The following is a 19,372-nucleotide window of genomic DNA, read 5'->3' on the forward strand; positions in this document are numbered from 1 at the left end:
GCCAAATCTGATATCAATTGTGCTAGTCATATGGCAGGTATAAAATTGTGCAAAGAAGTTAGATAATTTATACATGAATATCTCTTATAAAATGATAACTTCCATACATACCTCTTGACCCCATCCTAGAATGTTCCTTTTGGACCAGTAAATGTGCATGTGAGGCCAAAAATACTTGTATATTAGTTTATTTATGACATTTATAGGCCACTTCTGCCGTGGTTCTAAGCAGAATACATAAAAATACATAATTTTCGTAAAAAAAAACAAAAAAACCCCAAAACAACAAAAAAAAGACAAATATCATATCAGCAAGGTATACAACAAATTAAAGTAAAAGACAAGCCTGCAATAAGAACGTTACAAGAATGCCTGCCTGAATGAAAAGGTTTTTAGTATGCGCTTAAAAGTCTTAGAACATGACATCAGAAGGATTTCCTGGAGCAAAGAATTCCATAAAATTGAATCAGCAACCGAGAATGCTCTTTCCCTCGTTCTACCAGGTGTGCCTGACGCATACTAGGGATATCAAACAGGCCCTTCTGGAAAGATTGTAGCACCCATGCAGGATTGGACACATAGAACATGGCATTAATCCATGGAAGAGATTCAAGGGAAAGTAACTAACTGTGCACCAGCATTGCAACCTTGTATTTTATCTGCCTCTTACCTGGAAGCCAGTGGAGGTCATATAAGACTGGGGCAATGTGGCTCTCATACCATGTCCTGAAATTCATCAAGTGACAGAATTCTGCAAGAGCTGTAAAACCCTCAACGCCAAAATAGGCAGGGCCTACGTACACCGAATTACAATAATCCAGCACAGGCAAAATCAAAGCCTGAACTACGGAGCAAAAGTCTGCAGATCTTGGCAAAGGCTTAAAGCCACACAGTAAACACACACAAACAAACCTGACCGGTTTACAGCCTTAGGCCTGATTTATCAAAATGTGATAAGTATCGCATGCGATAGCAAAAGGGGTGTGGTTTATGCTAATAGACAGTTTATCGCAATGTGTGCTAATTACCTAAGCAAAGACCTAAGTTAGCACAAATTGTGATAATGTTTTCATACTTTGTGATAAGTGCCAGACCTGTTGTATTTCCTGCATACAACCACTGGGAGAGAGAGTGAGAGAGAAGACATAATGGCCTCTCCCTAGATAGGTATTTGTATCCCTATGGGAGGCCCACCTAGTAACTCGAGGTGAGGTTTAGGTATTAGTGTAGAGGGTTAGGGGCCACTTTGACATTCAACAAGACATACAAATAGAATAGTGGTCTCTTGGGAAGATTTGATGACCTTCGGAGTGAGGAAACTCACTCCAAGATTATATTTGTGCAAGGTTCTGTATAAACCTCGGATTGATAAGATCAGTAAAGAGACCAGCCTTAAGAATCTAATCAATGCAAGCTTTAATAAAAGAAATGCATCTTTTCTTTGATGCAGCAGACAATACACAGCAAGGGATGTATGCCCAAACCTGCACAAGAGATCTAACATGCATGTTCAGCAATTTAAGGGTCACCATTAGCCAATCAACAGGTGTCTGCAAATGCCCACCCATTATTTTATAGCCAATTAATAAATTTTAGGCATATGTGCGTGCTCTTACTATGGGCAGGTACCTCTGGTGTAATTTCCAGGAACTGAGACCAAGTTAGTTTCGTTTTTGACCAGGTGTGATGTCATCTGTGCTGGCTGGTACCCTGGTAAGTTTCATATTCATAGTTCTTCATAGTGCTAGTGTCACGTGTGCAGGATATATCAATCTTCTAGGTGTAGTTTTGTACTGGCTATTATTACAGTTCTCTCAACCTAGCTTGATGGACACTCTACCAGATTTTAAAAGCCGCCGAGATACATATGTATCTCCCACAGTGCACACATCTAGAAAGTTTTCATAAAGGGAAAAGGAATGGGCATTTCGGGGCATGACCTGAGAGGTGTGCGTAAATACGCAATCTGGCATGCAACAAGGCCCCCCTGCCGCGAAACTTTACTTCTGCTGTGGATGACGTATAAGTTAAAAAAATTGGCAGATCTGCAGGGTTTTAAGGATCGTGGATAACGGGGGGAGTAAAGACTATCAAACCAGGGGGGTTGGAGGACCTATCTCTTAACTGGGTGAACTGTGGATGAACTGGTAAAACTGGGAATGCAGTCAGTGTGCGCCTCTTTTAAAATTTCCCAATTTATGCAATAGAAATGGGATTTGTGTAGTCATGCACATGCCCACCTAAAATTTGGTGCACGTGGCCAGGCTGTTTTATAGCATGCGCCCAAGTGTCCCTAAGCATAGGCCGACCCATGCATGTGCATCTGCCCGCCGATTTGAAAGTTACCCCCCATAGGCTTTTTTTTCCCTATAGACTGAAACAGGGGTGCTAGGAGTCTTAGTAAATGAGTCCTATATAACATTTATTGCATTCCTAATGCATAACAAGGATGAACTGAAGTAACATGAAAGGACTTTTTTCCTTCCTAAAGGTCTCGGCCTGTTGTAAACATAAAGAAGAGCATCACTATAACTCCTGACAAACTTGACCTAAACAAGAGAAACTGTAATGCACCCAGTGGGATATGGTAAGTTCTGGTTTTTGTTTTTTTTTCTTTTCTTTTCATTTGTTTTTACTTTCAAGCTAGTCTGGGTTTATTTAGATTATCATTTATTCTTAGTGAAAATATGCACGGTCTTACACTGCTTCCTACTAGGTTTGAAGCTTAAATCGCTTCTGTTCATTCACTATGGTGCACATACGTGGGGCAAAGTGTGTGTTAACTAAATTTTGGCCTTTATTACCTTGTTTCCCAATCCTCTCTTGCATGCACACTTAACCAGTTGGGTTAATAAATATGTATGAGAGATCTCCATACGGCATATGCAAATATATCTCATGCATATTCATTATGGCGATCCTGAAAACCCGACTGGATGAGTGTGCCTCCAGGAGATCTTTGGGAAACACTGCTTTATAATATCCAAAAATTGGCTAATTGGATTCACCAATGCTATCTTTTATCCGCATAAAGCACCTTAAGTAGCTAAGGAGTTTATATTGAGCCACTGTGTGGCTCAGCAAGTTAGCTAGATACACTTATTCACCTAACTTAGCCTGGATATTCATTGGTGCTGCAGCGCCACTGAACATACCCAGCTATCTTAAAGTTAGACGGATAAGTGTATCTGGCTAAATTTAGGACTGCCCGTAGCCCAAGCAGAGTTAGCCAGATAAATTATCCAGCTAACTTGATACCTCCCTGATCTGCCCATTCCCCATCCTGAGTTATCCGGCTAAAAAGCCAGTATTAAGCGGTGCCACTTAGCTGGATATGTCCAACTTATCCAGCTAAGGGGTTGTTTTTTCTTGTTTTTTTTAATATTGGGCTCTACATTTTTACCAGGATTTGGGGTTAAGAGGTATTGTCTATTTGCATCTACTCACAGGGAAAACTCATTTGCAGAATATTAAAGAATCTAACTATAAAATAAGTTTCACAGAGATGGTCATTGTTTCTAACACTAGTTATAAAATATGAGCATGATTGCATATGAAACATTATAAATTTCGGGCTGGCTTTGTGGATCAGGTGCACTGCCACTGCAAAGGCAGATTTTACAGCCCCTGGGGTTGCTGAGGGAGTTATGGTCATTACTTAAGAGTGACACCTAGTGGTCAGATTCAGGGCATGTGATTGCAGGGTTCTGGAAGGAGCCTGGTACATGGCCCCTGACCCAGGACTGTCACCACAATGAGCATACTGGGTAAGTTGGGGGGAAGAGGGCAGGGAGGATATATAATAGGGGAAAAAAAAACCCCGGTAGTTGCAAACGAAAGCTCATAGCTGGACGTACAAAGGAGTGGGAGGAAACTGCTGGTTAATAAAATTAAAAAAAAAAGTTAATAAATGTGATATATTTAATTATTTGAATTTTGTGGCTTGTTAATTTTGTGAATGCCATTCATCAGTATATTTCATTCTTGTAAATGAAGTACTCAAAGGTTAAATAAAAAAAAAAAAAAAAGTAACAAATTTAAGGGTAGATTTTAAAAAGGTGCACCGAGCTATGCTGCCTTCCCTCCCCTTCCCCTAACCTTTCCTCCCCTTAGCCTTATTCTAACACCCCCAAAATTTTTATTTTACCTTTTTAAAATAGGCCCAACGCGCTTAAACTTTTAAAAATCTGGCCCTTAGGGTGCAATTTACTAAGGCTTTCTCCCATTCTGTTTGTGGGAAAAAATGCCTCATGATTCAGACCTTTACTTTATAAGAACATAAGAACATGCCATACTGGGTCAGACCATGGATCCATCAAGCCCAGCATCCTGTTTCCAACAGTGGCCAATCCAGGCCACAAGAACCTGGCAAGTACCTAAAAACTAAGTCTATTCCATGTTACCATTGCTAATGGCAGTGGTTATTCTCCAAGTGAACTTAATAGCAGGTAATGGACTTCTCCTCCAAGAACTTATCCAATCCTTTTTTAAACACAGCATTAAATTTGTCTGTTCAGCACTACTTGTAACATGCTTGACTATGCTCTGTGGTGAATCCCTCCAGTGTTCTGCAAGTAGCCTGGTTGGAGAAAATCTTCCTTAGCGAATAAATGTAAACATTTGTTGATGACCTGGCATTGCAAAGGTTCATGCTAGTTATCTGTACTGATGACAAGAGCCTAACATCATGTACTCACTCACTTGCATATCTGGTACTGAAAAGATGCTAATTTCTAATTAAAATTTTTTTTTTTAAAGGAGTACCCTTTCCTTGTTGCTCTTGAACACCTATACATAGGCCGTAAAGTCTTCTGTCCTCTCTAATCGAAGCCTGTTCCACAGAGTAATTTGTCCATTCACTGCCTCTGCAAGTTCCTAAACAAAATCAAACTTTGCTAATATGTGGTCCACATTAAATATTTATAAAATCTTTCCAAATTATTATGATGGCATTCAAATGTTGTGGTTGTATTTACAGTATGGAAGTCCAAGCATGTTTTGAATATGAAACCAAGCCTGCAGACTCCAATCCAGGAATAAGTAAGTGCACGTATTAAACTTGTTCTAAGGAAAACAGGAACATCTTTCAGTCTGTGACCAATTGCTTCAGGCAGTGCATTGGTTTGCACTCCTGGCAAGAGTGGTATCTACAGCATTCTGCCATAACATATTGTGAGGCAATTTTCTTTCTCTTCAGGTGATCCTGCAAAAGTCAAATCATGTTCTGCCAATATATTGTTTCTATCTACGAGAAGGTGCAAAAAAAAATAAAATCATATAATATCTAATTTTGTAAAGATGCAAATGGCCTTTTGCATATCTGCTGAGTCTCTAATATATTATAAACTGCTGTGGGTGAATTTCATATTCAAAAAGGCAGTTATAAATCCAACTAAATAAAATAAATAAATTTGTGATGAGCTTCCTCATGTGTTTCTCAGTCATGGATGGCCTACAGTACTAGTAACCCTTCGCCGTACTACCCTGTGAAGTGCAGTTCTCTTATTGGAAGAACAACATAAAAGTTGATAGAGCTCTATTCCTGATATGATTTGACTTCCGGATATACATTCCTAGGTTTCACAGAAACAAGAAAATAGAGGGATATGCAGTTTAAAATTCTTCAGGGGGTCTCTCTCTTTTTTTTTTTTTCCTCTCTCTCCTCTCAGTTTGTGGAAGATACAGAGTTGGCAATCCTCTTAAAACATGTAGTTCATTTTACTTATCTCCCATGTTCTCTGGAGCCGTCACCTGATAGAGCACTTCTGGCAGTAAGCCAGCATGTTGAACGTTCACATCTCTTGCTCTCTGCTCCCCGACTTTTGTGTATCTTTGAAGATTTACAGAATATGAAACTCTTGAAGAACCACACTTTTAATACTTATCTTTCTGCTAGGAAGGCAATTCTTCAGTGCTTCTGGTTGGATGCTAGTATTGTATATTATCAGATGGTTATGGTTCCAGTAATGTATATGATGTTTAACTGCATCATGGACACATATTGTCCTGCTTTTGTTATGGATGTATCTATCTTATCTATTGTTTGTCCTGTGCTAAAAAATTTCAGTAAATACATTTTTACAAAATAGTCCAGTAAAAGTTCTGCCAGTGGTTATTTTAATGTAAGGAAAAGGAGTAACTTTTTGAAGAAAATGTTTAATATACCTAGTTTGCATTTGTGTAATGCCTTTTTTACCTAATTTGGATACCAATGTAATTTACAGTTACAAGAAAATGTACTAGCTAAACAACCATTGGAGACCATACCACGCATTTCTTTGCTACCAAGACGAGTGTCTAATTTATGAATACCCTTCTGGTTTAAAGACACTTTAAGCCTTTTTAGTTCATTTACAGAATAACAAAGCAGCCTTGTATGCCAACAAGCAAAATTTGAAAATGCTCCAACTTTTGCATTCAGATCTGTAAATGGGACTAGATTTACCTTTTCAGTGCCACTAGGCATGGGGTGGTGCCCCTCCAAGGACGCGATAGCGTGGAGGGGATGCTGTTTTCTGCATGGGGTGGGAGACAGCCCTGTCTGTCAGCCTGAGCGGCAGCCTCCTGTCAGACCCCACCCCCTTAAAGACAAAGGAATTCGATCATGCTTTGAAAGTGGCTGGGCCTGGCCCCTGTCTATAAGGGGTTGGGTCTGACAGGAAGCTGCTGCTCAGCTTGGCCCGCACTTAGAGAAAAGCGCTGATGGGAGGGAGGAGGAGGCGGCATTTCCTTAAGCCTGGCTCTCTGCACTGCCTGGTGAGAAATCCATGTTTGTCCATAATACTGCAGAAATTGTCTTTTATTTGTTTTCAGATATTGCCTACAGCTTTGTAGCAGATTCAGCACGACGAGAGTTCAACCTGCCCTCAAGAGTTCTGTTTACCGATCGTCCGTCCGAGCAGCACTACAATGGGACTTTAAGGCTGGGGAGACAAAAGCAAAAACAGTGCGTCACAGTCAAACTTCAGTTGCAGGTAAAGGACTGCATGCATAGGCACTTGCCTCTTATTTATAACTTCAAGAGAAGAAACTGTAACCACATAAAAGCAGTGGCACTTGATAACACCCACATAAAGTAAAAAAAACTGTAAGGTTTAAAGAGTGGAAATGTAATGTCCTGGCACCTCTTTTTATTACTATATACAGTATAAGGTAGATTTTATAACATGCGCACAGGAGTCCATCCATGCGCGGTCCCCAGGGCGTGCACATGGACGTGCCAATTTTCTAACATGCACGCATTGACGCGCGCATGCTAAAATCCACTACCCGCGTGCACGTGCGCACCAAATGCCGACGCGCACGCAAAGAAGGGGAAATTTTTGAAGTTGCGTACAGCAACGCAAATGGCTGGATTCCCACTTCCCTCCCCTAATCACCCCGCTGCCTATCCTATTTTTTTTTTTTTTTTACTTACCCAAGGTCCGGAGCAACAGCAACTTGTGCGGCTCCATTGATCCCAGCACACTTGGCAACGGGATGGTGCCTTAATGGCGCTGTCCTGGCCTGCTCAGACCCTGCCCAAGAGCATTTGAAGGTGCATGTGGCATATGCGTGGCCCTGCCATGCACCTATCTCCCCATTTCGGCATGCGACGGGTTTAAAAATTAGCCCATATGGGTTTTACACTTGTAAGTGCACTTAGGGACAGTAATTTTCAAACCAGTGCACATACGTCGGCCCGCACCCAGGTACGCAGCCATTTTATAACATATGCGCCCATGTTACAAAATAGCCTGGCCGTGTGCACATGTGCACCAAATTTTAAGCAGCATGCTCATGTGCGTGCAAATGCCGCTGTTACCGAATAAATCAGGGGATTTTAAAAGGGGCACTCGCCGACACCATTCCCAGTTTTACTAGTCCAGCTCCAGTTCACTGAGATAAGGGAGGACCTCCAACCTGCCCTGATTTGATAACCTTCACTCCCTCCAGTTAGCCCTGGCCCTTAAAACCCCACAGATCTTCCTAGTATCTTTTAAATTTTAACTTCCACGGCATCCATAGCAGAAGTAAAGTTATGAGGAAGGGGTCCTCAATCCATGCCGGATCGCATCAGTATTTACGCACACATCTTAGGTTTATGTCCCCAAAAGCCCATGCCCCACCTCTTTTTGAAAACGTTAAAGATGTGTACGCTGCGGGGGGTGCACACGTATCTGGGTGGCTTTTATAATCCGCTTGGCGCGCACAAGCCCAGCATCTTCGCAAGAATGGCCACATACGTGCAAGTGGGCCGCGTGGGAGCTGCACGGCCGGGAATGGCGCGCATGCATTCACGTATGCACGCCCAGAAAAAAGGGCAGAGCATGGGCATTCCAGACAGAACTCCAAATTTTCCTCAGCCAGTGCATGTATGTTACGTGTGCCACTTTGCTACAGCTCTTCATTAGGCACAGGAGTCCAGTGAACATCAGAGAGAGAGAGAGCAAGAAAGACTCTTCAATGGACTCTGTCTGATACTCTTTATATGGACCATTGTAAGGGGGCACTTTGAGACGGGGTGAGTTTTCAGGAGGTGGGTTGGGGTTAGGGGGCTGGGGTTGCAGACACATTCAGAGGTATCCATTTTAAAATTGTCGTCATTACATTTTTGATCTTATGAATGATGAAAATTCTAAAAAGAGGAATTGATTTGTCTCTGCTAGCTGCATTGTATAAATCAACTCCTTTTCATCACTTATAAAGTCATACATTCTTTAATGATGTCCATTTTACAATGGATACCTCTGAATGTTTCTTTAGCATCACCCCCCCTAATCCCAACCCACCTCCCAAAAACTCAAATCAAAGTGCCCCCTTGCAATAGTCCATATATAGAGCATCAGACTGAGCCTCAGAAAGAGTCTCTCTCTCTTTCCCCTCCCGCCCCCCCCACACCATGTTCACCAGACTCCTGTGCCTAGCAAAGTGGAATGCATAAGATGTGTAAAGAGTATTTTATAACCTACATGCTCAGGTTATAAAATAGTGTATATTTTTCTGCAAGGCAAGATATGCACATTTATGGGCGCACGCAAAACCCTCTTGAAATCTACCCTAAAGCGCATAAGTGAGCTTTTGAAAATTGCTGCTATAGTATATTACATTTCTGTGCATAACTTCTTTAAAAATTACCTCCTATATTATACTAAGCCACGCATTTTTGCATGCAGTATCACATTTTTTGTATGCTCTCTTTCAATATATGCCAAGGAGTCCTGTAGAAAAATAAAGGTGAATTTTGTAAGTCTGGTGTGAATCAAAACCAAGAGATATGCGCACAAGTCAGACCAGCGTGTGCCAAGCGGATTCTAAAAGCTGACCATTTACGCATGTATGGTTTGACATCGCAAATAGGATACGGAAAAGTCACACAAAGACCCGAGTTTTGACTTTCAAAAATATAGACTTTGTTAAAATGGTGACATACCTGGAGGTAGAACTAGAGGACAGAGAAAATGGGAGAGGTGGAACAGTGGACCAAACTAAAGGGAGCAGTTTCAAAAGCAACAAATCCACATGTTAGAAAAGTAAACAAAAGTAAGGGAAATAAGAAACCGATCTGGTTCTCAAAGGAGGTGGCTGACATAATAAAAGCAAAAAAAGCAGCATTCAAGAATTATAAAGGATCCCAAAAAGAGGAACACAGGGAAGACTACCTAGTAAAACTTAGGGAGATGAAGAAAGTAATCAAGAAAGCAAAACGTCTGGCAGAAAGGATTGCCAAAGAGGTAAAGCAAGATGACAAAACATTCTTCAGATACATCAGAGAAAGGTCCAAAGTGGAATAGAGAAATTGAAAGGTGACCAGGATCAAAGTTTGGAGAGAGACGAAGAAATGGCAGAAATATTAAACAAATACTTCAGTTCGGTGTCCACTAAAGAAGACCCGGGAGAAGGTTCGTCGCTAGTTAACAAGACTGTAGAAGGGGATGGAGTAGACAAAACTCCATTTACAGAAGAGAATGTAAGGGAAGAACTAGTAAAACTAAAAGTGGACAAAGCCATGGGGTCTGAGGTTCATGCCAGGATATTGAGGGAGCTCAGAGATGTGCTAGTTGGTCCTCTGTGTGACCTGTTCAATAGATCCTTGAAAACGGGAATGGTGCTGAGTGATTGGAGAAGAGCAGTGGTGGTCCCGCTTCACAAGAATGGGAGCAGAGAGGAGGCTGGAAACTACAGGCAGGTTAGCCTCACCTCAGTGGTGGAAAAATTAATGGAGACTCTGCTGAAAGAAAGGATAGTGAACTATCTTGATCCAAGGTAGCATGGATTCACCAGGGGAAGGTCCTATCAGACAAATCTGATTTATTTTTTTTTTGTTGATTGGGTGACTGGAGAATTGGATCAGGGAAGAGTGCTTGATGTGCAACAGAGTGGACATGGAAGGAATAGAGACATGATTTAAGGAAACTTGAATGGTGGTCAAAGATATTGTTATGGTTATTGATGTTTGGTTGGATCCTTGGACACTGTGGCAGCTGACCACGCCCACGGGGGGCAGTCCTGTGAGGGACCACAGTGTCAGGCTAGACTCTGGACACACAAACACAGATTTGAATCTTTTATTAAACAGTTTTGGAAACCAGCAGAGGTGGCAGTAGTGAGTAGTAGATGTTGAGCCCGGCTGGACAGGTCTCTCACAGAACGCTGGAACAGCGAATCCTCTGCTAGGCTGTGCTGTAGTGGAAAGAGACCGAGAGTTATTAGTACATGATAAGCATTCAGAGTCCCAAGTAGAATTAGGAGAAGCTCCGAGACAGGGAGAGCAGGCCTTCGAGGAGTGAGTACCTGATCCCTTAGAGCAGAGAGACTCAGTTGTATTGTACTCATGTAGCAGTAACAGAGATTCCACTAGACGAGAGGTCTGGCACCGGAACAGAGGGCAGGTCCTCGAGGAGCGAGTACCTGGTTCCAGTGAAGCAGTACTGTGGAATAGATGGAAACTGTTAGTGAAGACTTCCAAGTAGAAGGGTTTGAAGATGCAGGCAGCGGCTCAGGGAACATGGGCCCTTGAGGAGTGAGTACCGGTTTCCTGATAGCACCTGAAAGAAGCAGAAGAGGCACTTGAGGAGCAGGTACCCCGTTAGTAACCCCAAAGGGTGTAAGAGTTCCAGATAGCACTGGAGTGGCAGAGCAGCTTCGGTACGGAGAGCGAATCCCATCCATAAGGTTTCCATTGCTAACTCGATGAGCTAGTATATACTGTAGGCTTAAATATCCGGACAGCGTGATGTCATATCAGGGGGACGCCACTGAGGTTTGTGCCAACGTGGAATTAAAGATGAAGGCAGCGTGCGCACGCATGCCCTATGGTACCTTGGAGGAGCATGGCGGGAGGCAGCACCAAAGCTGGTCCAGGGACACCGGAGAGGACAGCAAACAGATGCCGCAGCAGCCAGTAGTCCGAGGTGAGCAGGAGGAGCCGCAAGTAGTGAGAGGTAAGTGGGGCGAAGCCGTCGAAGACCAGTCGCAACAGATAGGGCAGCTGGGATTCAATGTCAAGAAGTGCAGAGTCCTGCATCTGGGGTGTGGTAATCCAAAAGAGCTGTATATGATGGGGGGGGGGGGGGGGCGTGAAGGGCTCTTGTGTACAGAACAAGAGAGAGACCTTGGGGTGATAGTGTCTAGTGAACTGAAGACAACGAAGCAATGTGACAAGACGATAGTAAAAGCCAGAAGAATGCTAGGCTGCATTGAGAGAGGAATAACCAGTAAGAAAAAGGAGGTAATAATCCCCCTTGTACAGATCCTTGGTGAGGCCTCACCTGGAGTACTGTGTTCAGTTCTGGAGACCGTATCTCAAAAGGAACAGACAGGATGGAGGCAATCGAGAGAAGGCCGACCAAAATGGTGGTCAGTTTCCATCAAATTACTTATGAGGAGAGGTTGAAGGACCTAAACATGTATACCCTCGAGGAGAGGAAGTGCAAGGGAGATATGATACAGACCTTCACTTACCTGAAAGGTTTTAGTGATGCACAATCAACAAAGCTTTTCTGTTGGAAAGAACTCAGAAGAACTTGGGTCATGAAATGAAACTCCATGGAGGACGACTCAGAACCAATGTCAGGAAATATTTCTTCACAGAAGGTGGTCGATGCCTGGAATGCCCTTCCAGAGGAGGTGGTGAAGACAAAAACCGTAAAAGATTTCAAAGGGTTTTGGGATAAACACTGTGGATCCCTTAAGGCTAGAGAAAGGGCATGAAGAAAAGAGTGCATGAGGGTAACTACCCTTAACCAATAAGCCTTCATGCTGTTGATGCAACTTCATCATTGCTCTCTGCTTCAATGGCAGGGGAAAAAGAGGAAAAGGAGAATTAGATTCAGACTGCAACCAACAAGGACATTGAAATGCACAGTCTGGGAAAACTAATAAGCCTTTATGCTGTTGATGCAACTCCAACATTACTCTCTGCTTCAATGGCAAGAGCTAATGGGGAATTGGACTCAAATAGCAACCAACAAGCGCCCTGACTTTGACAGTCTGGCAAACTGGATGGACCATTTGGTCCTTTTCTGCCATCATTTCTATGTTTCTATCTGAGCAGGGGTGTGTCCCTGTCCTTCCCGAACTGGCTGGTTCTCACAACCAATGTGATTCTCTGGGGCAGGGGAGCTCACTGTCAGGAGCTGATGACTCAGGGACATTGAAAGGAAGAAAAGGCCCTCTGGAATGGCAATCACCTGGAAGCCCAGGCAGTCAGATTGGCGTGTTTACAGGTCAGCCACAGACTCTATGGTCAAGCACTATGTGAAACAGTAGCCTACATCAACCACCAGGAAGGAACCAAGACATAGCAGGTGTCACAGGAGATAGACCTCCTTATGGAGTGGGCGGAAGTACATCTACAGATCTCAGCTTCCCACATCACAGAAAAAGACAACATCAGAGCAGACTTTCTAAGCGGGGAGAATCTAGATTCAGGAGAGTGGGAGATGTCGACTAAAACATTTCAACTGATAGTAGATCACTGGGGCCTCCCATCAATTGACCTGCTAGCTGCATCTCACATTACAAAGGTTCCTCAATTCTTCAGTCACAGAAGAGCTCCGGGTTCCCTGGGAATCAATGCTCTCGTCCAGATCTGGCCGGAAGATGAGTTGCAGTACACTTTCCCTCTCTGGCTCCTTGTTGGGCAGGGTGATTCGCAGAATCAAACACCACAGGGGACTAATCCTACAAGTAGCTCCAGATTGGCCTAAGTATCCAAGGTATGCGGATATGTGGAAATTACTGGTGGAGAACCCCCTGCGCCTCCCACCACACAGGGGCCTGTGCAGCAGGGACCGGTCCATCATGAGGATCCAACTCAATTCTGTCTTACGGTCTGGCCCTTGAGAGGTCTCAGCTGATGAGGCATGGTTATTCTGCAGCAGTAAGTGTCCCCTTTTTCTGTACTTGTAAATTCTCCATGTCCTTAGTGTATGTGCAGGTCTGGAGAGTATTTGAGGCCTTGGACAGTCAAAATCCCACTTATTCTGGAATTTTTGCAGGACAGCTTGAATAAAGGTTTGGCCCTTAACTCCTTGAAGGTGCAGGTAGCAGCTCTCTCCTGTTTCAGGGGTGAGGTGAATGTGGCCTCCCTGTCAATTCATCCTGATGTGATCCGATTTCTGAAGGGCGTGAAGCACCAGCACCTTCGACCTCCCTTACGGTTGCCAGTTCCCTTGTGGAATCGTAGTTTACTACTAGATTTTTTTGGCAGGTCCTTCCTTTCGACTGCTGCGCGGTTTTTCTTTGCATTTATTGACTTTGAAAACAGTGCTCCTGGTGGCTATATGCATGGCGGTTTGCATATAGCAGGCATTGTCGTGCCAGGAGCCGTTCCTCCAGATGACTCCAGGAGTGTTACAGCTATGTACTGTTCCATCCTTCTTGCCCAAGGTAGTATCAGAGTTTCATGTCAATCAGTCCATTTCATTGCCATCCCTAGATAAACTCAAGAACATGGTGGAATATCGTCTCCTCTGTCATTTGGATGTCAAGAGACTTCTAGTGCAGTATTTGGAAGTCTCAGACACGGCCCGAAAGTCAGACCGACTGTCCTTCACGGAGGAAGGAAGCAGGGCGAACCAACTTTGCAGGCTACCATAGCTTGCTGGATTAAGGAGGTGGTCACGGAAGCCTATGTGGAGGCTGAAAAGCCATTACAGTCTTAGGTTAGAGCTCATTCCACTAGGGCTCAGGCGGTCTCATAGTTGGAAGTTAGACTGTAGTCTCCCATTGATGAGTGGCAACATGGTCCTCCTTGCACACCTTCTGCAGGTTTTATTGCCTGGGCATAACAGGCCCAAGAGGACGCCGCTTTTGCACAGGTGTTGACTGGACCGCACACAGCCTCCTGCCCCAATAGGGAGTATCTTTTGTACATTCCATTGCTCCTGAGTCTATCTGGCTACACACTAGGAAATGTTACTTACCTGATAATTTTGTTTTCCTTAGTATAGACAGATGGGCAGCTGAGGGCGAGACACTGAGTCCAAGAACTTGGCCACGGATTCTTCCATGGCGTGGGCCTCGAATACATCCAGTTCCTAGATTAGGGTACCTATATTCTTACTGGAGTTCAGTGTTTATGGTTGGTTGAGTACAGTTGCTGTTATCTATTTTTAATCAAGTCCTTTCACTAGTATGTCCACAGTGGCTTTTGAAGAGAACATTGGAGGGCTGAGGTCACGGCAGGGGTATATATTCTGTGATGTCAGCTTCGCAGCCTTACTCCATCTACATCTGCTGGCAGGGGAGCATAACCCATCTGTCTACACTAAGGAAAATGAAATTATCAGGTAAGTTATTTCTCCAGTTATGTGCGTCAGTGCTGGCCCCGCCTCTGGAACACCCATGCCCTTCCCGACTATTTCAAATTCGCATAGTTTACACACGTATGTGGCAGTTTTTGTGCGCACAAGACTTTTAAAATCTACCTCATAGTGTTCATGTAATTGTAATCCATGGATTATTAAATTGAAGAAAATTCATGTAATTAAGATTTTTTTCCTCCAGTATTTGTTTTACCAGTTTCATAATATATAAAGCTTTATAGTCAAGTATTGTAGCTTTATCTGTAGTTTAAACTGAGGAGGAAATGTAATGCTGTTTCAAAGAGAAAACAAGATACTGTTCTGAATGCACCATATGCTATTTATTTTTTAAAGGACAATATCAAAGATAAACTGCGCCCCATTCCTATAACAGTGGGAGTGAAGATCAAAGACTCCAGTCGAACCAAGAGACAAGTGGGAGAACTCCTTCCTATTCTAAATGCAAATGAACCAAGCACAGTTAGCTCTGAGGTAGGGTTGTTTTTTTTTTTCACTGCTACTCTATGATAAAAACAGCAATATATTATGCAACAAATTCCACTATTTGCAGTAGTTCACTGCATAGGTTATGCAGCAAACAAGTGCGGGAGTGGGAGGGGAGAGAGAAGGAAATGGGGTTCAAATGCCAATTCAATTTTGCCATTAAGAAATGTTTCCTTCTCTTTTTATCAGGCGTAACGTTTCATGTTTCTATTTATATTTCAGGCAATTAGGAGTGAATGTGCTTTACACAAGAAATATGTTCCTAAGGATTTTTATTTTATATAGAAAAGATGCTTGCTATCAGCAGAGTGTTAGAATGAAACATGAGTTGTTCATGTCACATACACTTTCAGATGGTAACTTTCAGTAGTTATGGACTGAGGTTGGATTTGAACTGTTGACCTAGAGGTGAATATCTTAAAGTGCCATCAGAGACTTTGAACCATCTGTCCAAAAAATGTGATTATAATGCGTGGCTAAGGCAGCAGCTACAATCTAGGTAAGGCAGGAACAGATTCTGAAATAGGTTCAGAGGTCTAATCTATTCCTTTTCAGGAAGTGGGCAGATGTGCCCTAGCAGAATGAGATTTTGGATCCCAGCGAAAAACTAAATATGTTTTTCCTTCATAGGGTGTATAATTTGAGTCTGCATAATCTATGCTTTATTTGGGATACCCCAGATAAAGAATTTGAAGTGAAAGGGAGGGCTTGGACAAGGAAGTGTTGGAAAATGGTCAGGGAAGATGGCATATAATGTCCTTTTCTCTCCAGGCTGTGATTAGTTAGCTAATATTAGCTACATTTTTTTTCTCTGTATCTAGATGCAGTTTTTAAAGGAAGGATGTGGAGATGATAACATCTGTAACAGTAACCTAAAACTTGAGTACAAATTCTGTACAAGAGACAATGATCGTGAAAAATTCTCCTATTTACAAATGTAAGTAACATTTTATATTATGTTTTCAGTAGAACTATTCTTTGCTCTTGGTTTCCTGCTTAATTTCTCTAGTAAGATATTCAGTACCTTTTTTTTTTTTTTTTTTTTTTTTTATAAATCAAGCTTTTAATGTTTCTCTTTTATAGAGAGCAGGGCACTCCAGTTCTTGTCCTGAAAGATCAGAAGGATCTCGCTCTAGAAATTACAATCACAAACAATCCATCAGATCCACTGAACCCCAAAAAGGATGGAGATGATGCTCATGAAGCTAAGCTAATTGCAGATTTCCCAGATACTTTGCTTTATTCCACATACAGAGAACTGAAAGGTTATCCGGTAAGTGATTAAATCATTCTTTTTCCCCTTGGAATTTCTCCTCTCAAACAGAATATTTTAGTGCCCAGTTCTAATAGCCATATTCCTCTAGATCAGGGGTGGCAATTCCGGTCCTCGAGGGCCGCAAACCAGTCGGGTTTTCAGGATACCCCTAATGAATATGCATGAAATAGATTTGCATACAACTGAGGCAGTGTGTATGCAGGTCTCTCTCATGCATATTCATTAAGGATATCCTGAAAACCCGACTGGTTTCCAGCCCTCGAGGACCGGACTTGCCCACCCCTGCTCTAGATTCTTTTACAGCTTCTGGCACCTTTTTTGATTGAACCCAATAAGTATTTCCGAAGAGATCCATGAGATTTCTAGACTGCATAAGCCCCTGTCTTTACGAATGTTTATGATCTGTTTTTATTTTATTTTTCTGTTCTATCAGGAAAAGCAGTTAATGTGTGCTGCCAACCAGAATGGTTCTCGAGCAGAATGTGAACTAGGAAATCCCTTCAAGAGAAATTCCAATGTACGTTAGAATTCCCTTTATATATACCTTTATAAAACTGAAGGTACAGTTGTCATGAAAAGCAAAGTTTATTTTATGTGCTTTTATTCTTCTGGTTTTTGTAGGTTACATTTTATCTGATTTTAAGTACTAGTGAGATTTCGGTTGACACTACTGACCTGGACATTCATCTAGAATTGCAGACGTAAGGGATTTTTCATTTACAAATGTTTCCATGTACTGTCTGTGTGAATGGATGTTACTGCTCTTCTGCAGGTTTGAAAATTCCATGCTGTAAAGAAGTTGGCTGACTTTTTTTTTTTTTTCTATCCCTTTTTCAGAACCAGCAGCCAGTCGAACTTGGGTTTAATTGAGGCAAATGCTCAAGTAGTGGTTGAACTGCTTCTGTCTGTTTCAGGGTGATTATTTTTTTTTTATTTACTTTTTATTCAATTATTACTAATTGAACACCTCAAAATATGAAAAATGAAATCCAACAGTCCTAACAAAACAACTCTCCTTAATTATAAACAATAAAATGAATCTATTGTGAAAAGTTTTAAAGGGAACAAGATTAGCAATCAAAAAAAAAAATCTTCAAATAAAAAAATAGCACAACAGGTCTCCTATGAGGAAAGGCTGAAGAGGTTAGGGCTGTTCAGCTTGGAGAAGAGACGGCTGAGGGGGGATATGATAAAGGTCTTTAAGATCATGAGAGGTCTTGAACTGGTAAATGTGAATCGTTTATTTACACTTTCGGATAATAGAAGGACTAGGGGGCACTCCATGAAATTAGCAAGTAGCACATTTAAGACTAATTGGAGAAAATTCTTTTTCACTCAACACACAATTAAGCTCTGGAATTTGTTGCCAGAGGATGTGGTTAGTGTAGCTGGGTTCAAAAACGGTTTGGATAAGTTCTTGCAGTTAATGGACTTCTCCTGCTATTAATCAAGTTTACTTAGCTAATAGCCACTGCTATTAATTGCATCAGTAGCATGGGATCTTCTTAGTGTTTGGGTAATTGCCAGGTTCTTGTGGCCTGGTTTGGCCTCTGTTGGAAACAGGATCCTGGGCTTGATGGACCCTTGATCTGACCCAGCATGGCAATTTCTTATGTTCTTAAGCGATCAGATGTATAAGACTGAACTATACACACAAAACTCTCAGAGAAAAGAAAAAAGCCTATCAAAATATTACAAAATATCTGCTTTAAAAATCCATGGGTACCGCTGTAGGTACAAGGATATATATCTGGTATATTCTACCTGCCCCAGATCTGCCTGGACTCCACTGCTTGGAATGCCTCTTGCTAACCAGTGGAAAAGTAGGCATAAAATCATGTTTTCTGTGTACTTTTTCCAAGACTACCCCCAGGGCCAATATGCACGCATAAACCAGGGTTTATGCATGTAAATCTTTTTGAAGACAGACCACCAAAAATATACATCTGAGGACCAATTTTCAAAAGGTTTAGACACCTATGTTTTGGAGTTAAGCTCCTAAATTGCTTCTTTGGAAAATGTACTAGGGCTGGGTGCCTAAATATAGGATCCTAGTCTCATTAGGGCCTAAATGTAGGTCACAAAAAGTGAGTAGCTACAAGGGCAGAGTAAGGGCAGGGAACAAAGTTAGGAGCTTAGCTTGGATTTTCAGAACTAGACAGCTAATTTAGGTGCCTAAATCTAGGCAATGAATAACAGGCCTAAATTTAGGATCCTAAATGTATGTACATTTTCAAAGGAGTTATGCAGGTAAATGTAACATACTACTGTAGCAATTTTCAAAAGCCATTTACTTGAGTAAAGTGCACTCATTTGAGTGAATCCTATGGACAAGTCAATGGCATACATTGTAGCAATTTTCAAAAGCTCCTTTATGTGGGTAAAGTGTATTTGCATATGTAAAACCCAGTTTTAAGCTTTTGAATATGCTTTTCAAAATCAGGCCCTTAGGAGTCTAAATTTGGGAGCTCATCTCTTAATGATGAGACCTACTGGTCTCTGCATTTAATTAAACATTTGGGTAAGCATTTTTACCTTGGAATGTAATTGATTTGATGTAAGATTTTGAAACTGTTGCTCATTTTTATTTTGTTAAATTGGAATAGAATTGCCAAGCCTTCGCAAGTGTACTTTGGTGGAACTGTCCTTGGCGAGAGTGCCATGAAGACTGAAGAGGATGTTGGAAGTTTAATTGAGTATGAGTTCAAAGTGAGTCCATGGGGGTTATATAAAGAGCCGCTCTGGCTTTTTTTCTTTTAAATGTCAGTTTGTTCTAATGAGCTCTTCTTTGTATTTTACACAT

The 19,372-nt window shown here is 42.0% G+C and overlaps 1 protein-coding gene across 2 annotated transcripts in view; it reads left to right on the forward strand.

Annotated features, from left to right (window-relative positions):
- Nucleotides 1-19,372, forward strand: part of ITGA6 (integrin subunit alpha 6) — a 135,535-nt gene that overhangs the window by 91,306 nt on the left and 24,857 nt on the right. For both annotated transcript variants that reach the window (XM_029605795.1, XM_029605796.1), the window contains exons 10-19: nucleotides 2,492-2,587; nucleotides 4,979-5,040; nucleotides 6,814-6,974; nucleotides 15,144-15,281; nucleotides 16,115-16,230; nucleotides 16,377-16,566; nucleotides 17,003-17,086; nucleotides 17,191-17,270; nucleotides 17,407-17,484; nucleotides 19,176-19,278. In XM_029605795.1, the coding sequence (XP_029461655.1) occupies nucleotides 2,492-2,587; nucleotides 4,979-5,040; nucleotides 6,814-6,974; nucleotides 15,144-15,281; nucleotides 16,115-16,230; nucleotides 16,377-16,566; nucleotides 17,003-17,086; nucleotides 17,191-17,270; nucleotides 17,407-17,484; nucleotides 19,176-19,278 (1,108 nt within the window). The remainder of the gene's footprint in view (nucleotides 1-2,491; nucleotides 2,588-4,978; nucleotides 5,041-6,813; nucleotides 6,975-15,143; nucleotides 15,282-16,114; nucleotides 16,231-16,376; nucleotides 16,567-17,002; nucleotides 17,087-17,190; nucleotides 17,271-17,406; nucleotides 17,485-19,175; nucleotides 19,279-19,372) is intronic.

This window comes from Rhinatrema bivittatum, chromosome 6 (assembly GCF_901001135.1).
Source record: "Rhinatrema bivittatum chromosome 6, aRhiBiv1.1, whole genome shotgun sequence".
NCBI lineage: Eukaryota > Metazoa > Chordata > Amphibia > Gymnophiona > Rhinatrematidae > Rhinatrema > Rhinatrema bivittatum.